This window comes from Neopsephotus bourkii, unplaced genomic scaffold, assembly GCF_033783945.1.
Source record: "Neopsephotus bourkii isolate Nb327-2 ecotype Australia unplaced genomic scaffold, CSIRO-AGI_Nbou_v1 NB_1863, whole genome shotgun sequence".
In the NCBI taxonomy this organism is placed as follows: Eukaryota; Metazoa; Chordata; class Aves; order Psittaciformes; family Psittacidae; genus Neopsephotus; species Neopsephotus bourkii.
The window spans coordinates 1,242,206-1,264,355 of NW_026902336.1; the positions used below are offsets into that span (position 1 = coordinate 1,242,206).

Consider the following 22,150-nt stretch of genomic DNA (forward strand, 5'->3'; position numbering starts at 1 on the left):
AAACACATACTATCTCATGACTGTAAAATGCTATTGAGAAAGAAAAATGTAGATGCTCTTGAAGATCTCCAAGTCTCTTAATTTAGGGTTACAGGCAGTGATTTTGTCATAAGTCTCTGTATATGTCACTATAGGTTTAACCTGCAATTTAGGACAAGCCTGGTAAGTGTTCTCTGTTACTCTTTTAGGGAAGAGTCAAGGGAGAGACAATGACCAATGCCAGTTATATACCTACAACTGCCAATTTCAAAAGTTCATAAACTATGTGTTAGGCCCCAAATTAATTTAAAATGTTTTAAGATGGAACATCTTCTAGTTCAACCCTTTATTTACCTGCTGGCTTTTAGTTTTGTACTTGCTTTGTATTTTTCCAGCTTTTCTTTTTAGCCTTGAGAGAGTGAAAGAGACTTTTTCCTAATAATTCGTCTTTATAAAACTACGATAAAAAGCACTTCTTAAAATAGTACTTTCTAAAAATTACTGTATCTGCAGCCATACAGAGGAGAATGGCGAGGTCATAGTCTCACTCGCAGAGAGTAAATTCATTCTGTTTAATAATGACCACCATTATTACACAGTACATCCTGATGTTTTGCTTCTTAGGTAAAATACTGAGCTATCGCTCTGAGTGAAGATAAGTTATTAGTCAGTGGAAGTCTTCTATATCAGTTTGGTCTGAATAGTTTTTTATGACTTTATTTTTCTTCTCACATGATTCTTAGTCTGGAAATTCTGTCTACTTAGGAGTCCTTAAGAGAGAGACGTCTGTTATTTGGGCTGAAATCCTGACTCTGGTGACGTCAATGGAAAAAAACACCCATTGACTTCAGCTGGGTCAGGATTTCTCCCTTGTGGTTTACGAATTTATTGATTTCAACTAAGGCTGTAGAGGTATACATAAATGAGACACAAACTGCACAAAAGGAGCAAATGATCAAACTCTTCCGCAAAACAAAATCCTGGGGTGTCTCTGGTCTCACTAGCACCTGCCTCATGATCTATTGACACATCTGTGTTTCTCTTTGGAGAGGAAACAAAAGCACTGCACAGCACAAGCTATTCCTTACTTTTATGATAAATCTGATTTCTAAGATGCCTGTGTGTAGTTAAAATCACCTCTCAGCTGGGGGCATGAGATTTTGAGCTCTCTTCCAGCATCAGTCTTATTTGACATCAGGAGGCAGATACGATCCTGCATGCTGACTGAGAGTCATGTAGCAAAGATACTTCTGATTAGCTTCTAAGGGGTCAGCTTGATGTTTTGATAACACTTAGACTTGACCTAATATCACATATTGTGTGTCTGATATACTTAAATGTTCTTTGCTTTCTGTTACTGATGTTGTGAAATAATCATGCTTCTGCCAAGAAGGCAAGGTGCCGAGACATGCTGTGAGGCGGGTCACGCTAATTTTGAAGAAGGCAAAAAAAGTACGCTGGCTCTTTATTGCAGAGTGGTAGTGAAAGCATGTGTAGAGCTGGTTTGTTTTCCAAAGGTGGATCTTTTAAGGGGACTGCAGAGAACAGCCTCCTAAGCTTAGTATTTGAAAAATTATTTTATCCTGTATCATTCTTTGTAGGGAGACACTGTATCTCGATCATAATGTTGCACTAATTTTAAAACTGGTTAACTGGATGTTCAAAGGTAACATCCTGTTATTGGTGGATTGTCTCTTTGCTGTCATTGTGGCAATGCCGACAAGTGTGCTCCTTTGATGTGAAGTTGACACTTAACAAAAAGCTGCCACTCCTATAAGGTCCTGATAAATGAAATGGAAACCCAACAAGGGTCTGCTTGGGAACAATCACTGCTATTACTGCGCAGCTCCAGTAATTCTTTTTCTTCATAAATGCAGTCGGTTGCTGTTAGGTTAATTACCAGGTTAGGACCTACTAAGACCTATAAGGATCTACTGCGCCACCTTGTGGTCTGAAAAAAAAGTTTTCTATTATTCTCGGCAGAGTGCTGTCAGAAGTCCAGCCAATTCCTCTTTTTTTTTTCTTTTTTTTTTTTTTTTCTGAAATATTAAACAGGAATTTGGTTAGAATCAGTATCATAATCGGTCTCGAGATATGGATTTTAAGGGCAATTAATGTGTAGTCACCTTTGGCACACTTCAGGATAGGCATTGCAAGACATGTTTGATTACAGAAGAGTAAGAAAGAGGAACAGAAATGGAAGTTGAAATTAGTGGAGAGTTCTACTAAGTGCACATAGTTCAGAAGGTGCAAATAAATTACAAATACCTAGCCAAAATTAGGATGCACAATATTCAGCTGCTTTTCTTTTGGTACATGCACAAGGCCCATGGTAACAGCTTGCTTGTAAGGTCAGTGACACAGTTGGGGTATATTCTTGCATGCTGCTGAGGGGCCAGAAAATCAGCAGTTTCCCACAGTCCTGCAGCCTTCGGTGAAGATGAATACTCTGCAATTACCTATTCACAATCCTTCTTGTACATCAATGCCATTAAAGCTGTTTCTCAACCTAACAGGACTGCTATAGCAAAACACTACAAGAAAGGCTTTGTATTTGTGTACTCTAACACCACCAGTCTGGGAGCATTGGATCCTATTTTGGACACTTCAATTAATGTATATACTTGAACAACAGTAATAGCCAAACAGCAGCAACTAGCTAATACCTACATGAAGAGCACAGCTTCTGCAGTCACTTGTACTTTTGGAAGTGAGTAGTTATGCTTATAAAGCCTTAAAGAGTAGGAGCACTGGAAAAATTACAATCTTCTATAGAAAGGCTTACTGTATAAGGGCAGCTTGCCTTACTGCATACCAGCAATGAGAATGCTATTCTTAAAAACATTTATGAACTGACAAAATACAACTGCCTGCCCAGTCCTGCCCCAGTTTTGTTTAGTAATATGTTACCATGGAATTCCATGCACTGGAAAGTTGGTAGTGTGCTTTGGATGAGTACAAGTGCAAAGGAGTCTGTGGCTTCCCTGTGGACAGTTTCTGTTTCTGAATGGTAAGACCATTGTTCTCAAAGTGAGGTACTGTGCTGTCACCTTTGTCATGCTTCAGAAGAGAGATTGCAAAAGTTGCTTAAATAGAGAATAGAGGAAAGGAGAAAGAAGAGGGAAAATAAAACAAAGGATAGCTTTCGTAAGTAGTTTAGAGGTTCTTTCCTATGGTCTTCATGAAGAGTAGTATGTCACAAGGCAAGGAGATTAACTGTTTACCTTCCACCTTCTTTATGGATTATAGGTTTCAAAATATCTACAGCTAAAATTAAGTATGTTGAATATATACAGAATACAAATTCACAGAAGTTAAAACACTGAATTATACTACAGTTATCTCCACAGAATTTCCAGGATAACAGAGATTATTCAATACTACTGGGGGCCAGGCATTTTGGTGCAGGTTTCCTGAAGAACAGATATTCATATTCAAGAAGTGAAGTTTGGAGTGTCAGTAAAGCCTTTCATTTGAAAGTATTCTGACTTGTTACCAGTGCTAAAGATCTACACAATTAGGATGAATTTTTGCCATGAAAGTTGCCTATTTAACTCGGAGGCAGGGAGAAGGAAAGGCGAAGATTAAGGAGCTGTAGTTGGAGGAGGGAATTACAGGTTGTAAAGACATGGGTAATAGGTTACTAACATGAATCCTTTGTCTCCAAATGCCCCAAGGAAAGGAAACTGGAGGTTTACAATCAGTGTGATATTCCTGGAAACTTTACACTCACTTCTCTGAAACTGGATTAGGCATTGGAGTTGTCTTGAGTACAACTTAGTTCAACTTGTAATAATAGCAACAACAATATAGCTATTATTACAGTTGTTGTTGTTTCTTATTTTTACATTTCAAGTCAAGAAGCCAAAAGTCACTTGCAAGATTCCCCCAAATCCATTGTCATGTTTTCTTACATTCTATATGAAGGAAAGTACTAAAAGAAAGGAAGTACTGAAGACCTAGAACTGTATTACAGAGACACCAATTTAAATTTGTTTCTTGCCTCCTGAATTACAATATTTTAATATAAATATATCTCTAAATACAGAACTTCTTTGGTTATGGTTTGTTATTTTGTAATAGTGCTGACAGCACTTAGGGACATCATCTCGTAATTAAAATGTATGTAAATGCTATGAGTTTATAGTGCAAACTGATACTAGAGAGCCATGTTAGAGTTCTTACCATTTAATCAATCGGTTAACCTGGTACAAAGGCTTTAGAAGTTGGGAGTTGCTGATGTGCTTCCCATTAAACAAAAATGAAAGCATGAGCTATTTGATGTTGCTCCTCAGAACTGCTCAAAATTCTTTAAATGGTGTTTCCGTTTGAACTCACAGCAAGAGGTTCAGTAATTTGCAGACTGATTTAATCATCATTTCCCTCACAGCATATCTAAATGCTCACTAAAGCTGTATGCTCTCTCTGATCTTACGTGTAGGCAGTTGTCTTAGCATTCTGTTTCCTGTCTGTGTAAGTATGGGGTGGAAAACATCAGTCTTGAAATAACATCTTTAGGCTGCTGAAGCTGTATTCACATATTCACTGAACTGACAGATGGATTTGTGGTATTTTACCAAAAGATGAAACAGAAACTCTGCCCCAAAACCATATAGATCATGTCTCAGTCTCCTTAGAAATATTTTGGTTTCTTCAGTGAAAAAGGGCTATTATCTGCTACACTCTTAATATGGCATTTCTGGTTTCCATTGCTCCCAGCAAATTTAATAAAGAGTTCAAAAAGATATTGGTGAGAAAACAGACTAGAGACAGGTTAAGCTGAAGACCCTGCTCTTTCAGCTCGAATGAACCTGAGACCCCCAGCCTAACTACAAGGGTCTCATGTACCCATTATAATAGGTATTAATATGAATGTAAGAGACTTTCTAATGTGACTTCAGAATTTACTTGTCCACAAGGGAATATATCCTCTTAGATATTTCGGTTCTTCAGTTTGTTGGCGAAATTGAGAATAGTATACAGGAATGAAGAGCGGGGAGACCTTAAGCAGAGATTTTAAATTTCAAAACAATGGAACTAAGTTTACTACTTGATGGCTTTTCTGCCTCTTACATTAGAATAAAGTGCTTCTAAGTGGTAATCAAAACATGTTCTTTCAGCATGCTTAGGAAGAGGTATCTCTGATTTTGTCAGAACAGCTTATCTGATTCACACCAGCTTTTTTATTGGCAACTTGGAGGGACAAAGGTAGAAAATCAGTTTGGTGATTGAAGCACCCCCTAGATCAGTGATTAATGCTTACCCCACATGAGACACAGGATTGCCTCTTAAGGTGTAGTGTTAAGCTACATATTATGAATCTTTTCTAGAACCTTTCTATGCTTGTGTATCTCTAGAACCTTTGCACAATTGTCAATCTAAGGGTTGCTAGAATTGTTCAGGGACAAGTAATTTTTCCGCTCAGGCAGGTATTTAGCTGAATCCATGTACGTACCACTTAGACATTCTTTCATGGTATCTTACCACACAGCTGGAAACTAGAATTTTAGAACTGATGAAAGATGTGAGTGAGAAAGACTTGGTTCTTCCTTATCACCTATTCAAAATGCTTCATAGGTAGTAGGTGTATGACATAGTAGCTTATAACCCTGCAGACATTACAGTTCTGAGGATTTGTTTTGCAGAGCCAGCAAGCCATGCAAAGGAGAACACAGGATTTCACAAGAAGCAGCTGGCAACAAGCATGTGAGTGACAGTGCTGGTAAGTCTGGGTAAATCTGCACTTTGTGTACACCAGATAATTGCTGGCTGATCAAGGAAAGGAAAGAGAAAGGAGTAAGTCACATGAGAAAGGGAAGAGAGCAACTGTGAGCTGGCCACTGAGCTCAGATCTGGGGAAGGTGGTACTGTCACACCACAAAACTGAAAATTGTCCCCAGTGTCACATGAAACTCAGAATCCTAAAGCTCATGGTCACAGTGTGGAGATCAGCTTGGTAGTTTAACCTGTTTGAGTTTACTAGTTTGATGTGCTAATGGGAACTAAAAACTTCTTATTAGGAAATCAAAATCTCTAGATTTGCATCTAAGCTTTGATTGATTGATGAGTCAAACTCTTGGCGTAGGCTTTGCAATGAGATTACTTCGAAGTTGACTTATTATTATCATCATCAACGCTATTTTGGAATATAAACCTTGATATTACAGGTCAAAGGTCATCCATCTTTGAAGTGTAAAATGCCAAATGATATTCTTTCCCAAAATAGTAATTTAAGTTGGTGGCAGACACTTGGCAACACTTAGGGGATAGAGCCTAGCAGAAATGTGAGCTGCTGGTGGTCAGCATCCATAGCTCGCTTTTAGCCAGATTCACAGCTCTGTGGGCAGTGATGCTTTCACAGGCGTCATTCTCAGTGTGTGACAGCTCTTGGCTCTTGACTTCGTGCTGGCCTTGTTTGGGGATATTCAGATTCAGTTCTATGCTGTCTTGGTACCTACGATATGAGTTCCTCAGTCCTGCCTTACAGCTTATGGAAATACGAATAGGAAAGGAAGCATTAGGATAAATGGTAAGATACTTCTGAGGTGAACTGACTGCTGGCAAGCTGTTCTTTGAAGCCAATGATTTCTTCTAGAAATACTGTCGTCTAAAACCACTTAAAAAATAATGCTTCAGAAATTAGAATTGCATATTATGATAGCTAGAGAACTATTAAAAATTTATCTGCAGCTATTAGTGAATTCATGAAAAGCTTAATCTGATTCTTATGATAGAATAAGTCTCCAGAGACTAATCCAACAATTACATGCTTCCTAATGAGTAGTCTGAACATGACTGACCTTGCGAATACTGTGACTCACAAAAAAGTACTTTATGTTGGTAAATTCTTTTTCCACAGTTTTCAATGAGAAGTATTAATTTTGCCAATGACTATGAAGGAAACCAAAGCAAAAATGAACATTAATATTAAAAAGTATTTTCTACAAAAGCTACAACAGCTTTGTCAACTAAGACTGAGCATTGTCCTCCCCCACTGTAAGCACACCAGTTAATCATGCTAGGCATTACTCAACTTCATTTGGCATCAGTAAGATTTTAGATATAATCCAAATATCAGGATAAATCTTTTCCAAAGTTGGGGAGAATCTAATTTTAATACTCTTCTTACACTTTATTCAGCATAGCCTCTTACAGCACTGGGGAGTACTTAAAAGGCTGGCTGTGTTATAAAGACTTATGTTGAGCCCACTGATGTTGACCACTTGCAGAGAGCCATACAGATAGGGAGTCTCTTCTTAAAAAAGAGAAATGGGCTTTTGCCAGAAATGAGTTATAATGAGGATATGTCACTTGTGAGGACAGGCAGTAGGAGTGACCACATAGTGGATGATTTCTCCAATCACATCCACTGCTCCTTGAAATTCTTACATAAGGGTTGCGTAAAATGTATTTGATTCGCTGCAAACAGAGCCTTTAGCTTGTACTGGGAGCAGCAGTCAAATCCATGCAAGTTGTGGTATTTATTGATCAGCTGTCCTGCATGGTGATGTTTCAGAATTCCTGCTGCTGCAGTGTTGCCTTATCTGCTTAATGAGAGCTCACAGAATTTTACCATTTGTATAGAGGCTATCGGTAATCTTATAAAGCAGTTTTGAGTGGGAGTCTTTTAGTGGGCATATCCTGATTCCAAGAAGTCAGGGAGAGCAAGACCTCATCCAGTTTGTTCTTACTAAAGTGCTCTGAAAGTTTTCTGTGGCCCATTTCATATTCTAATACAGCCACTTCATCTGTCCGTGAGCTTGAAGGCAGGCAAGTCCTATGGAAGTAGGTATCTGATACGAAAAAATAAATGCTCTAGCTTTTTAGATCTTACTAAAGATCGGGAAGTATTATTATTATTATTTTAATACCAGAAGAATGTTTCCAAAAATCAGTTACTCACAGAAGAGTTACATTCTGCCATCTATCTTTGTGCATAAGTCCCATTGGGGTCTCTCAGCAGGCTACTCCCAAAACACAGATGTTTCTGGCTCTTCATTCAGCATTTTATTGCTGCTGGATGCTTCTTGCCCTTTAGCTTTTTTGTTAATGGGAGCTTGTTAAAATACAAATGGGACTTTCTGTTAACACTACTTGTACTGTCTTCAAAGTTACCTGACATAAAAAAGTCTATGTAACTACCACTGGGTGGTGTACGCCTCTTGTACATAAAATTCTCTCAAGTAAACTATCAGAGTTTTGTATTTGTGGAACTTGAGATCTAAACCCAAAAGCCTGTATGTTTAGTTTTTAATCAAGAAGATTCCCTGGAGTTTATCAAAGAAAGAAATTCAAGGATTTGGATAATAAGAAAGTGATAGTGTATATGCATCCACATTCTTCTAAAACTTCAACTTTGAATAAGGGAATAGAGTGTATATTTATACTTTCTTTCTGAATTCCTCTAAGTTCTCGCGCTTTATTGAGAACCACCTATTTTTAAAAGCATGGAAAGGCCTTCAGTGTGTCTACTGGCATCTTAAATTAATCATAGCCAGTCATAGGAACGTAACAGTCCATACATCACCAAGTCATTTTGTTCAGATGTAAAGGAGAATGCCATTTTCTTTTCTGTGTGTAGATTTTGAAAGGATAACAATATTTCTTTTTGCTATGCTGAAGACAAGTGTTAAAATACGTCAGTAGGTTAAGACTTACGGCATTGCAACATGCTGCCTTTCCACTGACAATTTTTTATCAATCCATTGAGGATATACAAGTTGGCAATCGTGTTTGACTGTCTTTGTCTAAAGTCAGCTCTAGGTAAATCGCTGAGACTGAGTAATTGCTGACGCTGTCAGAATAAAGAGCAACTGTGGGAGAAAGAGGAGAGGAAACCATTTTTTACTTTATGCATGCCATCCAATTCAAGCTTAATCTGTTTTGCTGGGGTTTGTGGCTTCTTTTGTTGTTTTTTGTTGTTGTTGTTGTGGGTTTGTTTGGTTTTTTTTTTAACCCTTGTCTAGTTTTTAAAAAATATCAAAAAGCCGACTGTAACCCTATCATGAGCATCTTTGTAAAACTCGTGTTAAACAGCAATATGTTGTACATGTATGGAAACATCACCTGATTGTGTCTCTTTATCTTGTTTGGCAGTCCAGCAAAACTATGGAATGATAATGAAATTAAATTTTCTCCATGTCAATCAGTACCTTTATTCTTACATCTTCTGTATGGAGATACATAAGCCAGCAGTTACATGAAACACGTTGAATTATTCTTTTGAGTTAGCAAAACTTGCACTAGTGCTAGAGAGGTTCTCTCCTGCAGTAGCTATGTGAGGTGGGGGAGAAACTCAAATGTTCAAGAATGTCTGTGATTTAGGACTTAGTTACTCATAGTTACCCATAATATAGTTACCCATAAAGCAAACAAGCTCCCAAACATGGTTTGAAAGAGAGAAAGGGCTGAGTTGGCTTAAAACTCAGTAAAGTACTTTTAGAGTCTGAATCTCTTACAGGAGTTTCTACTAAATGAAATTGGTATGTGTGTGCAACATGGGAGGAAATGGATGGAAAATTGTTAAGATACCATAGAAACAATTGTTATAAAAAGAAGGAATAAAGCTGTTAACCAATTGCTGGCTCTATTTTCATTCCCCACTTCTCAGCGTAGGGTCTATTCTGGAAATTCTGTCCTGACTGAATGCTAGTAGGTGGTATGCTGATGACCATATTCTATCAAACATCACAGAAAAAGAAAAATAATATATAGATTGAATTAAACTTCATTATACAACCAGACTGTAAAAATCAGTTTGTACCCCTACTAGCCACAGACTATGCATCTGCATCCAGGCTAGCAGCTGATGTCTTCCATGAGAACACCTCCTTAGGAAAAGCCCACTGTTGATGGATTTTGGCCATCGGGACTATCCCATCTTTCATTTTATGGTAAAATAAGTCTTTTAAGCACAAATAAAGGATGCTGTGATGCTATGTATGTGGTCAAGAATGACAACCTGGGTTGAGACACTTCATACTGCAGTTTGTGCTCTATTGAAGAGCAGAGTAAATGAGTGGTTATAATCTGATACCAGTAAGCAGCTATCAGTCATTCTAGAGACTTTGTTAGCATAGGGCCTCCCTACCCCTGCTTGTAAAGGTCTGATTTATCTTTGATGGCATGGAAGAATTGGGGCAAACTTTTCACTGCTGAGTGCTTTTTGTACCTGTCAAATAGTTAGCTTTCTCCCCATTACAATTTAGAGGTATCTGAGTTAAAAGATACTAATGAAGACCCTGGTTTCTCTGGCTGAACTGACATAAGGTAGTATGTGGGGACCAAAGAAAATTGAAGAGAGTTGCAGAGTTGCTCAGTTGCTTCAATGCCTGAGCAGGTAGCAAATTATCAAGCAAGCAGGTTAGGAAATTACGTGACCCAAAATATGATAGAAAATAGTTCAAGCACTCTGGGTGTCACTTGTGCAGTGTGAGGTAGGTGAATATATCTCTTTTCCTGAAGATTGGCAGAGGAACTGGAGACCTGGCGGTGATGTCTGTGTACTTAGTGGCATGAATGATGCTGCTGCCACACCTGCGCCTGATACAGTGGAGCCCAATGCTTCGTGCTGCATTAGGCTGCTGCCTTGGGAGTTGTGGGAATTATTTTTGGACATAATGAAATAAGGATGGAGGTTGTTTTTCACAGCTAATTACTTTTTGTCTGGGTGGTAAGCAGGAAGATCTTTTGACTTAATTCAGAAATTTTGGAGGTACCAAAAGAGACCAAGTGTTTTGGTACCAGCCCTTTTTGGTATCCTACTAAGTTCCAAGGGCAGATGTAATTCCATGTTAATTGGTAGGGATCTTCCCATCTTACATTCCTCTTCTCACAGGAAGCAAGGATTTTATGCTACAAGTGTGAACCATTAGACTTTTATCACCAGGCAACCACGTTATCAAGATATACATAACTATCCTACAGAACATGCTTTCTGTCTCAGCTACCTGCAGTATGATTCACTGCTCACACACAGTCCTGCATCTGCTGGGCAGCGGCTGCTCCTCCTCCCTGGGATCTGGAAGCACACCAGTGTCTGCCCGGCTTTCAGGTGCTGTTACTCCGTCACGGCATGGGATCATCACTACACAGCCTTGTTCAGGGGGATGGCAGGGGGTGCTGGAGGTTAGGTCTTGCTGAAGATGTGCCAGACAATCTCAGCTAACTGTAATTAGTGAGTGTAATTTTGTTGTTGCTGTCATCGCCAAACTGTGCAGGAGGTGAGGTTTGGTTTGTAATGACTCTCCTACCTTCTCTGGAGGGGGACAGAACCCCCAAACTTAAGAACGGGGGGCAGAAATCCTGATCTCACGTTAAATCTGTCCCTCAGAAACCTTTCAGTGGCTCGGCGCTAACTTTTCTGTTCAAGTGTCTCTGATTGGGTTGGTTTTTTGGGTTTTTTCCCCTCTATGCTGTTTTTTTTTTTTTTTTGTTTGGTTTCTTTTTTTTTTTTTTTTGCGAACGAAAAAAGCGTTCAGCAGGCTGAAGGGGCAGCAGAAGGCAAATGCGCCTGTGTTCACAACGAAGTTACACTCCGAGGGGGAGCGAGCAGGGTGCGGGGTGCCCCGGCCGCGGAGAGGGGCGCGAGCAGCGGCAGAATGCAGTGACCCGCTCCCGCGGCGAGCCTCGGCGCTCAGCTTTGCCCCTGAAACTCCGGAAGGAGGGAAGGGGATGCCGCCCGTACGGTGGTGCGGCTTTGGGGTGTGGGGCCGGTGGGGGGGGGTGTGGGGTGGAAAAAGACCTCGCAAGCGGTACTCTTACCCCCTCCATTTTTGTAGCAGAGGTACGGAAAGCGCCAAACGTTCGCCAGGTCCACGGCGAAGCCGATGACGGAGAGGAGGAAGTCGATCTTCTTGCCCCAGGTCTCTCTGTCAGGGGGTCCGTGTCTCGGGGCGGCGGGCAGGAGGTTGCTGCTGGTGTACTGCACTCCGTTGTGCTCCTTCACCAGGATCAGCTCCACGTCCTTCCGCGGCGGCGGCGGCCCCGCGCGCTCCGGCAAGGGGGCCACCACCGACACTTTGCGGTCGGGCTGGATCTGTTTGTTCATCCTTGCCTTAAACATCCAGAGAGAGCTAGCTGAGGAGGGGGAGCGGGCGAGCCGGGGTGCGGGAGCGCAGATAACGGAAGTGCACTTCCCGCTGGAGGCGACTCCGCCGCTCCAGCCCGCCGGTGTCAGAGCGGCAGGAGCGAGGCACGGCCGTAATAAGAGCCATGCAAATGAGGCGGGAGAGGGGGGACAGCTGCGCCCGCGCCAACCGGGGAGCCCCCGGGGAGCAGCGGGGCTGCCCGTGCTCTTCCTGCCTCTGCCGGCGAGCAGCCGGGAGCGGGAGCAGCGCCACTGCCCGCAGCCTGCCCAGGATAGCGGGCGCACCTGGACACCGCACCGGGCACCAGCGGCAGCCTCCCGACCTGCGCCGTGAGTTGCGGGACCTCTGCGCTGACCCTCCGCCAGCGGCGGGTCCACCTTGAGCTGGGCAGCTGGGCAGCTCGGGCTTGTTCTGCCGCGGGGCCCCGCTCGAGCAATCGGAAGATGCCGGTAGCGGGCAACAGGTAGAGCTAAACGGGACTGCTCATTTCTCTTTCCCGGCCGAGCTGCCGTACAGAGGCAGCTTCCCCCGGTCTGTTAGAGTGACCTTGGTTAAACCGTACAGAGGCAGCTTCTCCCTGTCTGCTAGAGTGGCCTTAGTTAAACAGTAGAATTTGGCTTTTGACATCAGGACCTGGCGGGGTGCAAGTTGACTGGCAGAGCTGGACGCTGCTGATGTTCCTATGCCAGGACGGATGGATGCCCAGCTTTTTGTTTCCTGGCAAGTGTGGGCCTGGTAGGATTCAGTTGTCACGTTGAAGTATTTGCAGGACGTTAACTATTTGCTGCTATTCCAAATGGGACCTGAGCCTTTTACATGTAAAATGAGCAAAAAAATTAGCTGGCAGAACAACAGGGATTAGTGCCAAAAGTTGGCTAAATACAGCTACAAAAATGGCTTTCAGGGGCTGTTCCTGTTACAGCTGTAAGCAGTAATTCTAGGTTCAGTCTCTGTTATGGGAACAAAATTTGAGCACATAAGGCAGAAATAGGCTCCCCTTCCCCTGTGTGAAGTAGCTGCCCTTCTGCCTGGTGTCAATGAGAAATAGGTTGGACTGCAGAGGATGCTTGGTGGTGATGCAACTTACTGCTCTTATTCTCTCTGCTAGGACTTCCTAGGACTGATAACAGAGGGTTATAATCATAAACGTGAAAAAGAGCCGCAACTCAGAGTTAAAGCTCACATACTGGCATCTTCCTCTTTCTCTCTTTAGGCCAGAGACTACAAAAATGCTAGTAAGACAGCTTTTGACAATTTGCAGATTTTCTGCCTTCACAAAAAGCTCTTGGTTCAAGGTCCAAGACCCAAGCTGTGACTTGGATCCTAAAGCTGTCATCTGGGTGCAGCATTTGAGCAGTGGCTGTACTGTTTCAGAGCAATTGGATGCGTAGAACATGCAGCTTATATATTCTCTATTGGTTACTCTCTGATTTCACACCGTCCTCTTCTCTGAATACACCTCATAAGACCATTTTCTCTCTTCTTTTTGACACCTCATGCCACACATGATGCAAATACTTCCCTGTGCACAGTCATTACATAGTACCCTGCAAACACTTGCTGTAAACCCCACGTTTTTACATCCATGTGCAGATACACTGCTACCTGTTCCTCATAACATCCCTGCCACCACATGCATCAAATACAGACATGTGATATGTGCAGTGACCCCACATCTGCCCCATTTCCCTGCTTTGCAGTGAGCATCACACCCATTCTCCCACAGCACGTAAAGGACAAGCTCTTCTCTGGGCATGAGGAGAGCCTCTGCTTCCCACTGCAGAGCCCCAAAGCCATCTTGCAGACAGACTCACCAGGTAGCACTGGGGGTGTCTCTGTCCCATTCCCTGGTACCTATGGGAGGGGGAAGATGACAGAAGGGTATTCCTCCTCCTTGGTTCCACCACTTGGGTACTGCAGTCTCTCTGGGAGCTGAGGCTGTAGCCTAGCCAGTAAGGAGCTTTTTAAACCTAGTTCCCCTCTCTCCACGTGACTATTACTGTCTTAATGATCTGCACAGACTTCCTATGCTAGACAACAGCACTCCCATATTGCTTCTGGAAAAAATAAGGCCTTGTTAAGGAGCACCTTTTTCCTCACAATGCCTCCATTAGCTGAGCTTGATCATGATGTCTATGGTGGGAGGAATCCAGAAAGCCCCCACTTATTTCCCAAGAGAATTAAGTCACTCTGCATACATATATATGCCTTTAGTACTTGCATGGGAAGTGTGTACAATCTGTTTAATGTAATATCTGCTGCACCCTCAAGGTAAGAAAGTCCTCAATTGGATTTTATAAAAAAGTTGCTTAATCTTGAATCTGTCTGGATCTCATTATGCCTAATGGAGCCTGACAGTGGGTAGAGTTGAAGTCAGAGAAGGGAATATTGTATACAGAAACCTCAATGGAGCCAGGTAAGTTAGCAGGGCGCTTGTGATATTCCATTGTTGGCTGGGAAACTGACTTTAGAAAGTTTAATTCACTATAATTTACTATAGATTTGACTTCAGAAAACAGTCAGGTGCTGTTAGGTTAGTCATCAATTATTCAAATTTCTGTCTATTATCCTCCTTGCAATGTATAGAAAAATTTACTGTGTGCTGTCACAGTAAGCTGGGATTGTTGCTCTCATATGTTAGTGTCTATGATGAAAATACCCCACCCTAGTAAACCACTATTTAGCATGTCCTTCCAGACCTCCATTTGCTGTTGGTGCAAAGGCTCACTGTGCTTGCTGTCAGCAGGGTTTGAATTCTCTCCCTTTGGCAGGACAGCTCTCTGCCACTGATGGTACAGAACTCCAAGAACTAGCTACTCTTCTTGCTATGAATCAGCTTTTGAGAAGGGCTGTATCAAACATCTGGAATATGTATTGGAACTCACTTTATGGCTGGTGCATTTCAGAGTCTTGCTTCATGTTATGTCTGATACACTTTTTGAAAGAGCTTGGCAGTTGAGCCAAACAAAATGGACTGAGAGTAGATATGATTGCTTTATTAATAAATCGAGGAAATTTTACCAAGAAAAATACCCATCACTATTTAAACCAAACGACAAAAGAATCATAATAAATTTGCTATCAAAGCAGTCAATACAGCAGGAACTAAGTACTTGGGGTTTAGGATACTGTTTTATGAGCAGCGGTGTATTGCTTCTGAGAGCTGGGACTTGGGCTTGAAGACCCAGGACAATCACTTTCTTATTATAATCCAAAATAAAATGAAAAGAGTAAAAAGGGGACAAGTGGTATATACACTAAATATTTAATTTCTCATCAGGTTCATCAGAAACTGAGGTCATTCTGGCCTTGGGGCTTATGGGTACTGAAAAACTAAATATTTTTCAAATGAGGTGCATAAGCTGAATGTAGTTAGTTTTGTTTATTCTGTGATAGAGGAAACTCGGGGAACAGCCAATTGCTGCAGGAAGTGGGAACAAAATAGACAACAGCCTTCTGCCTGAATCAATGCTAAAATGATTTCACAGTGATGGGAACAGTAGCAGGGGTACCCATCCTTCTAGGTTAGCAGGTAAAGGATGCCATGCTGTAGACTGTATCAGACACCTTTAATGACAATGGGTATGTCAGCTCCAGCTTCTTGGACTGTTACAAGTGGGTTGGGCAGGTTTTCTTCATAGTATCTCTAAAATCATATTGCCCTTCCAAATGCAGTGTTTACTTAGCATTTAAAAGCTTTGTGTTTATTGCTAGCAGGCTATTGACATAGTGTCTCTTCCATAAAGCCAAAGAAATGCATCTCTTTCACTGAGAGGGCCCATTTGGATTGGTCCAACCCTGCATGTCCACTGCCAGCGTCTGTCATGCTACAAACTGTCTTCAGACTGAAAATAAATATTACAAAAGCACTCTACAACGTTTTGGTATTCCACTTATGCAGGAATGTAAAGTTCTGGGGGAAAACAAGGTCTCTTCCTGTTTCCTACAATAGTAGCATTTGTATCTTTCTTACCAAGTTGCTTAGGATTGTCAATAACACACGGGTCCCAAGCTCATTTCATCTGGGATCTGCTACCCATGGCACCAGGTGACCTCCTTCAAGGGAGGCATCAGTGTCACCCAAGCAAGCTATCCCATAGCAACTTCATTGTTTTATCACACCTAGAATATCTCTGTGTGTAGAAGATGATGTTGAAGTCTAGGAGTTTTATCCCTCTCAGTTTCACTATTTTCCACCCTCTTTGGGCACACTGTCTTCACCTCTCTTAGGCCTCTTCCCAGCTTACTAGCACTTACTATATTTTAAAGTTTATAAATTTATTTTTGAACATTTCACACCAGTAGCAGTTAAGCCACAGCTTCAACAATATTCTTTATTGTTGTTTTGAATCAATAACTCTTGCTGCTGCTTTAGCATCATGTTTTTTTCTATCTCAGACATAGTTGTAATAGAGTAATTTGTAAAGCTGCATGTAAGTGGGGTGAAACTGGGAGCACTCCCAATTTCAGTCTAACTGGACTCTGCCCTCCTCACTTCATCTTGTCTTGTGCTAGCGAGAATCCAGGTGCAGGGTCCAGAAGGCAGCAAGAGCACACATCGACAGAGTACCTGCTTTGAGCAGTGAGAGAACCAGAACACTGTAGTCCATCCTCTGGGTTCACCTTGTCATGTGCCCAAGTGATCTTTCTCTTTTCTAGGTGGAATAAAACTTTCCTGAATAAAAATAACCTAGATTTTAGATGAAGTCTTACCAACATTTAGTGCAACAGTAGTAATTCCCAGACAAGACTCTAATAAGAAGGAGATCTAACTTGCCTCTTTCACACCTCATTACATATTTATCCACAGACAGGTTGTAAACACACAAGTCATTCTGCTTTATCATTTCTCTAATTCTGAAAGGCCAGGTTTAATGCGTAATTCTATTCACTTCCATCCCATTTCTGTTATTCGTGATTTTTTTATGTTTGTTTGTTTCCCCTGTGTGAGTACTTCACTGTTTAACATTGGTGGGCAACTTAATAATCTCCAAGTTTCATTAGCAAACATGAACTTTTGGGTGCATATTACTAATGAAATATTTAATAAGATCATTCCCAATAACAGATCTTTCAGGATGGGCAATATCACTCCAAGCCTGTAATTACCCTTGCAGCACAGCACAATATTATATCATCTTCAGTCAGTTCCTTTCCTGTCTTAACAATTCTATTTATCTCTCTCTCTTCTGCTCAGACTAACAATTACAAGTGTCATTGCAGCAGCTGCTTTTGTGAAATAGTGATAGATTAATATCTACCACATTTTACTTGCTTTTATAAAAGGCTGTTATCAGAATAAGGTAGCAGATTAATCTGGCTTCCTTTGGGAAGTTTGTTTTGTGTGTAGCAGTCTTCTGTGCTTATATTGCCTATGCGTAGAATTCGTGAAAAGTATTTTAACTTTGGAGCTCCATATGGTCATAGGATTATATGCCCTTCCATAAATCAGGGCTTTTATAAGATACTTTATAATTTCTGTCATCTGCAGACCCCAAAGAAGACACCTTGCTTGATGTCCAAAGCTAGACTGAGAGATGACCCAAAATATTTTATGATATGAAAAAACTCATTGAATTTCAGATGATCCTAAGATTAGATTTTTCACTGCACTGCTGATGGCAAGGTGCTGGATATTATTTTACTCCTGTTGAAAAGACTAAACAAAAAAACCAGAAGCAGTCTGTCCTTACGTGCTGGGAGGACCTGCCCTTTCGCTTGGTGCCAGTCTCTTGCTGATATCTCTGCTTGTACAGCCGTAAAATATGTCCAACTGTGCAGGCTGCAGAAAAGACTGAGAATGAGCACTGATATTTTGGTTAATTAGAAATAGGCATCTCAATATGGGTTTCTGATATGAAGTTTATTGTGTTCTACACTGATTATGGAACATAGTCAAAGAAATCATTACATAACCTCATTCATTATGAGGCATTATGCACCTGTATCTGAAGACATGATAGGACTGATTCTTTTTGTAAATGCAAAACAGTTGATTTCACTGATTACACTAAACCCAAACAAAGAGTGAGCACATTTAAATTGTATATCGTTGTTTCATTATGCGCTGTGCTTTCTGGTAGGCCTAGTATTAACATTTGGGACCAAGTTATTTCCTTTGGTATAGAAACAGAACTCTCTTTGTAGGCAGTGAGAATTCGATACACAGATCTGGAGAGGAGACATGGGAATGAAACAATCCTCACTTATCTAAATTCCGTTTGTCACTTTTGGCTTTTCAAAGAGTACTCAGAAACAAGTCAGTTGTGATCAGTAAAGTTGCCTTTTCTGTAAGGGAAGGTGTGCAAGCAGCAGATCACACTACTGTTGCCCAAGGCTTGCACTGCAGATCCAAATCAGAGCTCTGTTGTGCTAGACGCTGAACATGCACAAGCACAGTCAGATTCACCTTATCTGCTTAGAAGCAATTAGCTTTCCATTGCTGGTATCTTCAGAAAGGAAGGACCACTGTGTCTGTCAGTAGTCCTAAGGCAACTGATTTCCTTAAGCTTTTGATAGTCTGTTACATCTGTTTGAGATAGGAGAAAAAGACCCAGTATCTAACTGAAAATAGTCTCCTCCCAAACACTGAATGAGACCAGTTCTTTATTTCTCCCAAACCCAAAGTGAATCTGTAAAAATATAAACATTCAAAAGGATCCAAGTCTCCTCATAGGTTATTATTTGAAGGGCAAAAATAACTTCATCTCAAAATTCAAGAACCTTAGTGTCTATTTTGCCATATGTAAGTTTACACATTCATCAGACAGGCGTTTTGACTTGGTCCCCTCATGTATATGTTCAAATGGGTTTTACTTATTTTTACTGACTAAAGCTTTTACAGTTCTATAGCAACAGGTCCATCAAGTTGTCCGCTGATTTAGTACTTGGAAACCTCCAGTTGTAGTGTTTATCAAAGTGCAGCACCCAGTAGCAGATTAGCTTCCAGGCTAACATTGACTAGTTTGGACAGTTATAAGTAAATTGCTTTTGTTGGGCTGATTGTTTTAAAATTAAGCCTCCAAGCACCGAAAGGATCGGCAATGCCGAAGGAGACTCGAAGCCTTGTCTTCAAAGTTATGACAAGTCAGGCACTTGGCAGTTTTCACAATGACCTATATTTTAATATGAGCTATTGGATTATTTCTAAAGAGGCTTCTTAGCCATAAAAGAATTATGCTCATTGGCTTGGCTGTGGCAAAAATACAATTGAATTAAGGATTGAAATAATTTAGAATCCAGCTGGACAAGTTGTCCCTGCGGCTGAGCAGTAGCAGATGTATTAAGCATTGGAAATTGCACAGAAAAAAGGTATAATTGATCTAAGGTAACCTCACTACTTTGTATTAAATAAATCAATGCTGATAAGCTGAAAGGTTAGAAGCAAGAAGCCAAATTGAAGGAAGGTGGACCTGGAAAAAAAAAGCCTAGGTAAACCAAGTTAACTTCTGGATCCTAAATGTGGTAGGGACTGTGGACAATTAGGCTCTGTAAGTACAGTGGCTATGAGTTTCCAAATCAGCAGGAATGCTGTGAAGTGATGGGAAGAGTGGAGAAGGAGATACCAAACTGTGTGTCCTTACAGAAGGAACATGTTTTCTAAGTGAGAAAATAAATTCTAATTAGCCACATCTGTGTTAATTTGGACACCTGAAATCATTTGCCACTGAAAACCATTGGTGCCCCATAGCCCTCACACAGGTTTGTATCTGTATGTATTGCTGCATTTCAGCTCTGAGATTAAAAGCTAAGGCTGCACTGTGACAATTGCAGTATGCAGAGCAGCTGATGTTTTAGGAGTGCAATGTTATGTGTTGTGTTAGTTAAAAGAAACAGGTAAAATTAAAATGTTGTCTAGCAATGTAGGATATGGTAAATTCCTTCTGGAGACAGTGCCTGGACACTAGCAAATGGAGTGGAAAGTGTCCATGACAGAAGGCTATAGAATAAAGAAAGAGAATATTTTTCTAGTTTTCTTTCAAAACTCAGTGAATTTTAGAGGGAGTGACTTCAAATAAACTCCTGTGTGTACTTAATGTAGATAGAAATACTGGCAGGATTTCCTGTTGTTACTCACCTAACTTCTTTTTCTGCATTTCAGACTGAGCCCAAATGGTTTCATAGTCATTAACCTAGTTTTGCAAGGATTGAAAAGATGCAGAAAAAAAAATAAATACATGTGTTACTGCTTTGGATGTATACACACTAAAGTGAACATACACTCCTGTGGCTATTGAAACTGACAAAACGAGGCACATAGACACAGCGTTGCCTCCAGGAGAATGTTGCAGCAAGTTCCCTTGCCCTGTGTCCCGAGGAGCAGATGAAGCCGGTGCCAGGATGGGGTGTATTTCTCCAGATTGGGTTATTGAGTATTTAGAAAGATAATAATTACAGTGCTTTGCCTTCTGCTCTCTGAACAGCTCTGCTTTTCTGGCAGGAAGCCTTTTGAGGGTGGCAGTGGGGCTGCAGTGAAGAGGGGTGCTGCTGTCAGTGCTGTCAGGGGTGGGCAGTGAGCAGAGTCCCTGTGGCTGCGAGGGAAGGCCGGGCTGTGAGCAGTGTCCTTGTGGCTGTGAGGGAAGGCCGGTGAGAGGCGTTCCTGTGATTGTGAGGGAAGGCCGGGCTGAGTAGTGTCAATGTGGCTGTGAGAGAAGGGCGATGAGCGGTGTCCCTGCGGCTGTGAGTGAAGGCCGGGCTGTGAGCAGTGTCAATGTGGCTGTGAGGGAAGGGCACTGAGCGATGTCCCTGTGACTGTGAGGGAAGGGCGGGCTGTGAGCAGTGTCAGCGTGGCTGTGAGGAGAGCGCAGTGAGCCGTATTCCTGCAGCTGTTGAGGGAAGGGCACTGAGCGGTGTTCTTGCGGCTGTTAGTGAAGGCAGGGCAGCGAGCGGTATCCCTTGGCTTGCCCTGAAGCTCCACCTGCTGGTTCTTCCCTCCAGAGCAGGAATCAGCGGCGGGGGGGGGGGGGGGGGCCTTTGCTGTGCAAGCAGCCGGAGGCGGGGAGCTGGGGCTCCTGGTACTGCCGAGCCTGAAACTTGGGACCAGTCCTTCAAGAGAGGAGGGGCTTGGCCTGTGTGCCTCTCCTCTTCCCCCTGTTAAATACTATAGACCTTTAAAACGACTAGAGCTCAGTGGTTTCCTATGAAAATAAGACACCTGCTTTGAAAATAACGAAGACAGAAACTCCCTTAATTGTCCAGCAAATATGCTGATTTGAAACATATAGAATCCCAGGTTGGAAGGGAGCTGAAGGATCTCCTGGTCTGACCTTTCTAGGCAAAGCATAACCTAGACTAGATGGCTCAGCACCCTGTCCGATCTTAACAGTGTTCAGCACAGGGGAATTCAATGCTTCCCTAGGGAGAGATTATTCCAGTATTCCAATGGCTGATTGTTAATTGCTCTAACTGTGAAAAATTTTCCTCTTGTGTCCAGTCAGAATCTCCCCAGGAGTAACTTGTGCCAATCACCCTTTCTCTTTTCTATGTCACTCCTTGCAGAAAGGAAGTCTCCATCTCCTGTGTACCTACCCTTTAAATACTGACCTCTATACATTTGAGACCTATGAATAGCAATGTTGAAGGCCAGTCCAAGTGCAAAGTCAAGCAATCAAAGTTCAGGAAATGCTGTCAAGATAACATTTTACTGAAGATTTTGCTGTGGCACAAGCAAATGGAAGAGATGATGTTAAGACAGGGTTATTCCTCTGACAGCTCCCTCTCTTTCACACCAGGCATTTTCTGTCCCTCTGCCATTTGCAGGAATTGAAACTTTTGTGACCTAGTAATTCCATGTAGCTTTCCTAAAGCTAATACCAAATTTTGCCTGATTGCTCCTTGTCCTGGGCAGACAAGGATCTTTGATGTAAAATGGAAGCGAATGAAAGTGTGGATTTTGAAGTTAGATGTAGATTTGAAGAATCACTTGTTTCTTTGTTCATTTTAAAGAAGATGAGATGTAACCAGCAGGTAAACATGCAGCCATCCATCCTTGCTGTGATTGTTCAGTTTTCAGACTTTTCTTAATCAAGGCACAATGCTTGCATCTCAGTAAATCGTAAGCATAGAAAGGGCTAAACATCGAA

The 22,150-nt window shown here is 41.7% G+C and overlaps 1 protein-coding gene across 2 annotated transcripts in view; it reads right to left on the reverse strand.

Annotated features, from left to right (window-relative positions):
* Positions 1–14,146, reverse strand: part of LOC133207293 (sodium-dependent noradrenaline transporter) — a 71,082-nt gene extending 56,936 nt beyond the window's left edge. Inside the window, exons 1-2 of one of the 2 annotated variants that reach the window (XM_061344060.1) lie at positions 13,883–14,146; positions 11,743–12,034 (exon numbers count right to left, since the gene is read on the reverse strand). In XM_061344060.1, the coding sequence (XP_061200044.1) occupies positions 11,743–12,034; positions 13,883–13,912 (322 nt within the window). In that variant the 5' untranslated portion in view covers positions 13,913–14,146. Of the gene's footprint in view, positions 1–11,742; positions 12,514–13,882 lie in introns of those variants that run through there. The other variant, XM_061344061.1, reaches the window with a different exon arrangement.
* Positions 14,147–22,150: the final 8,004 nt, after the last annotated feature.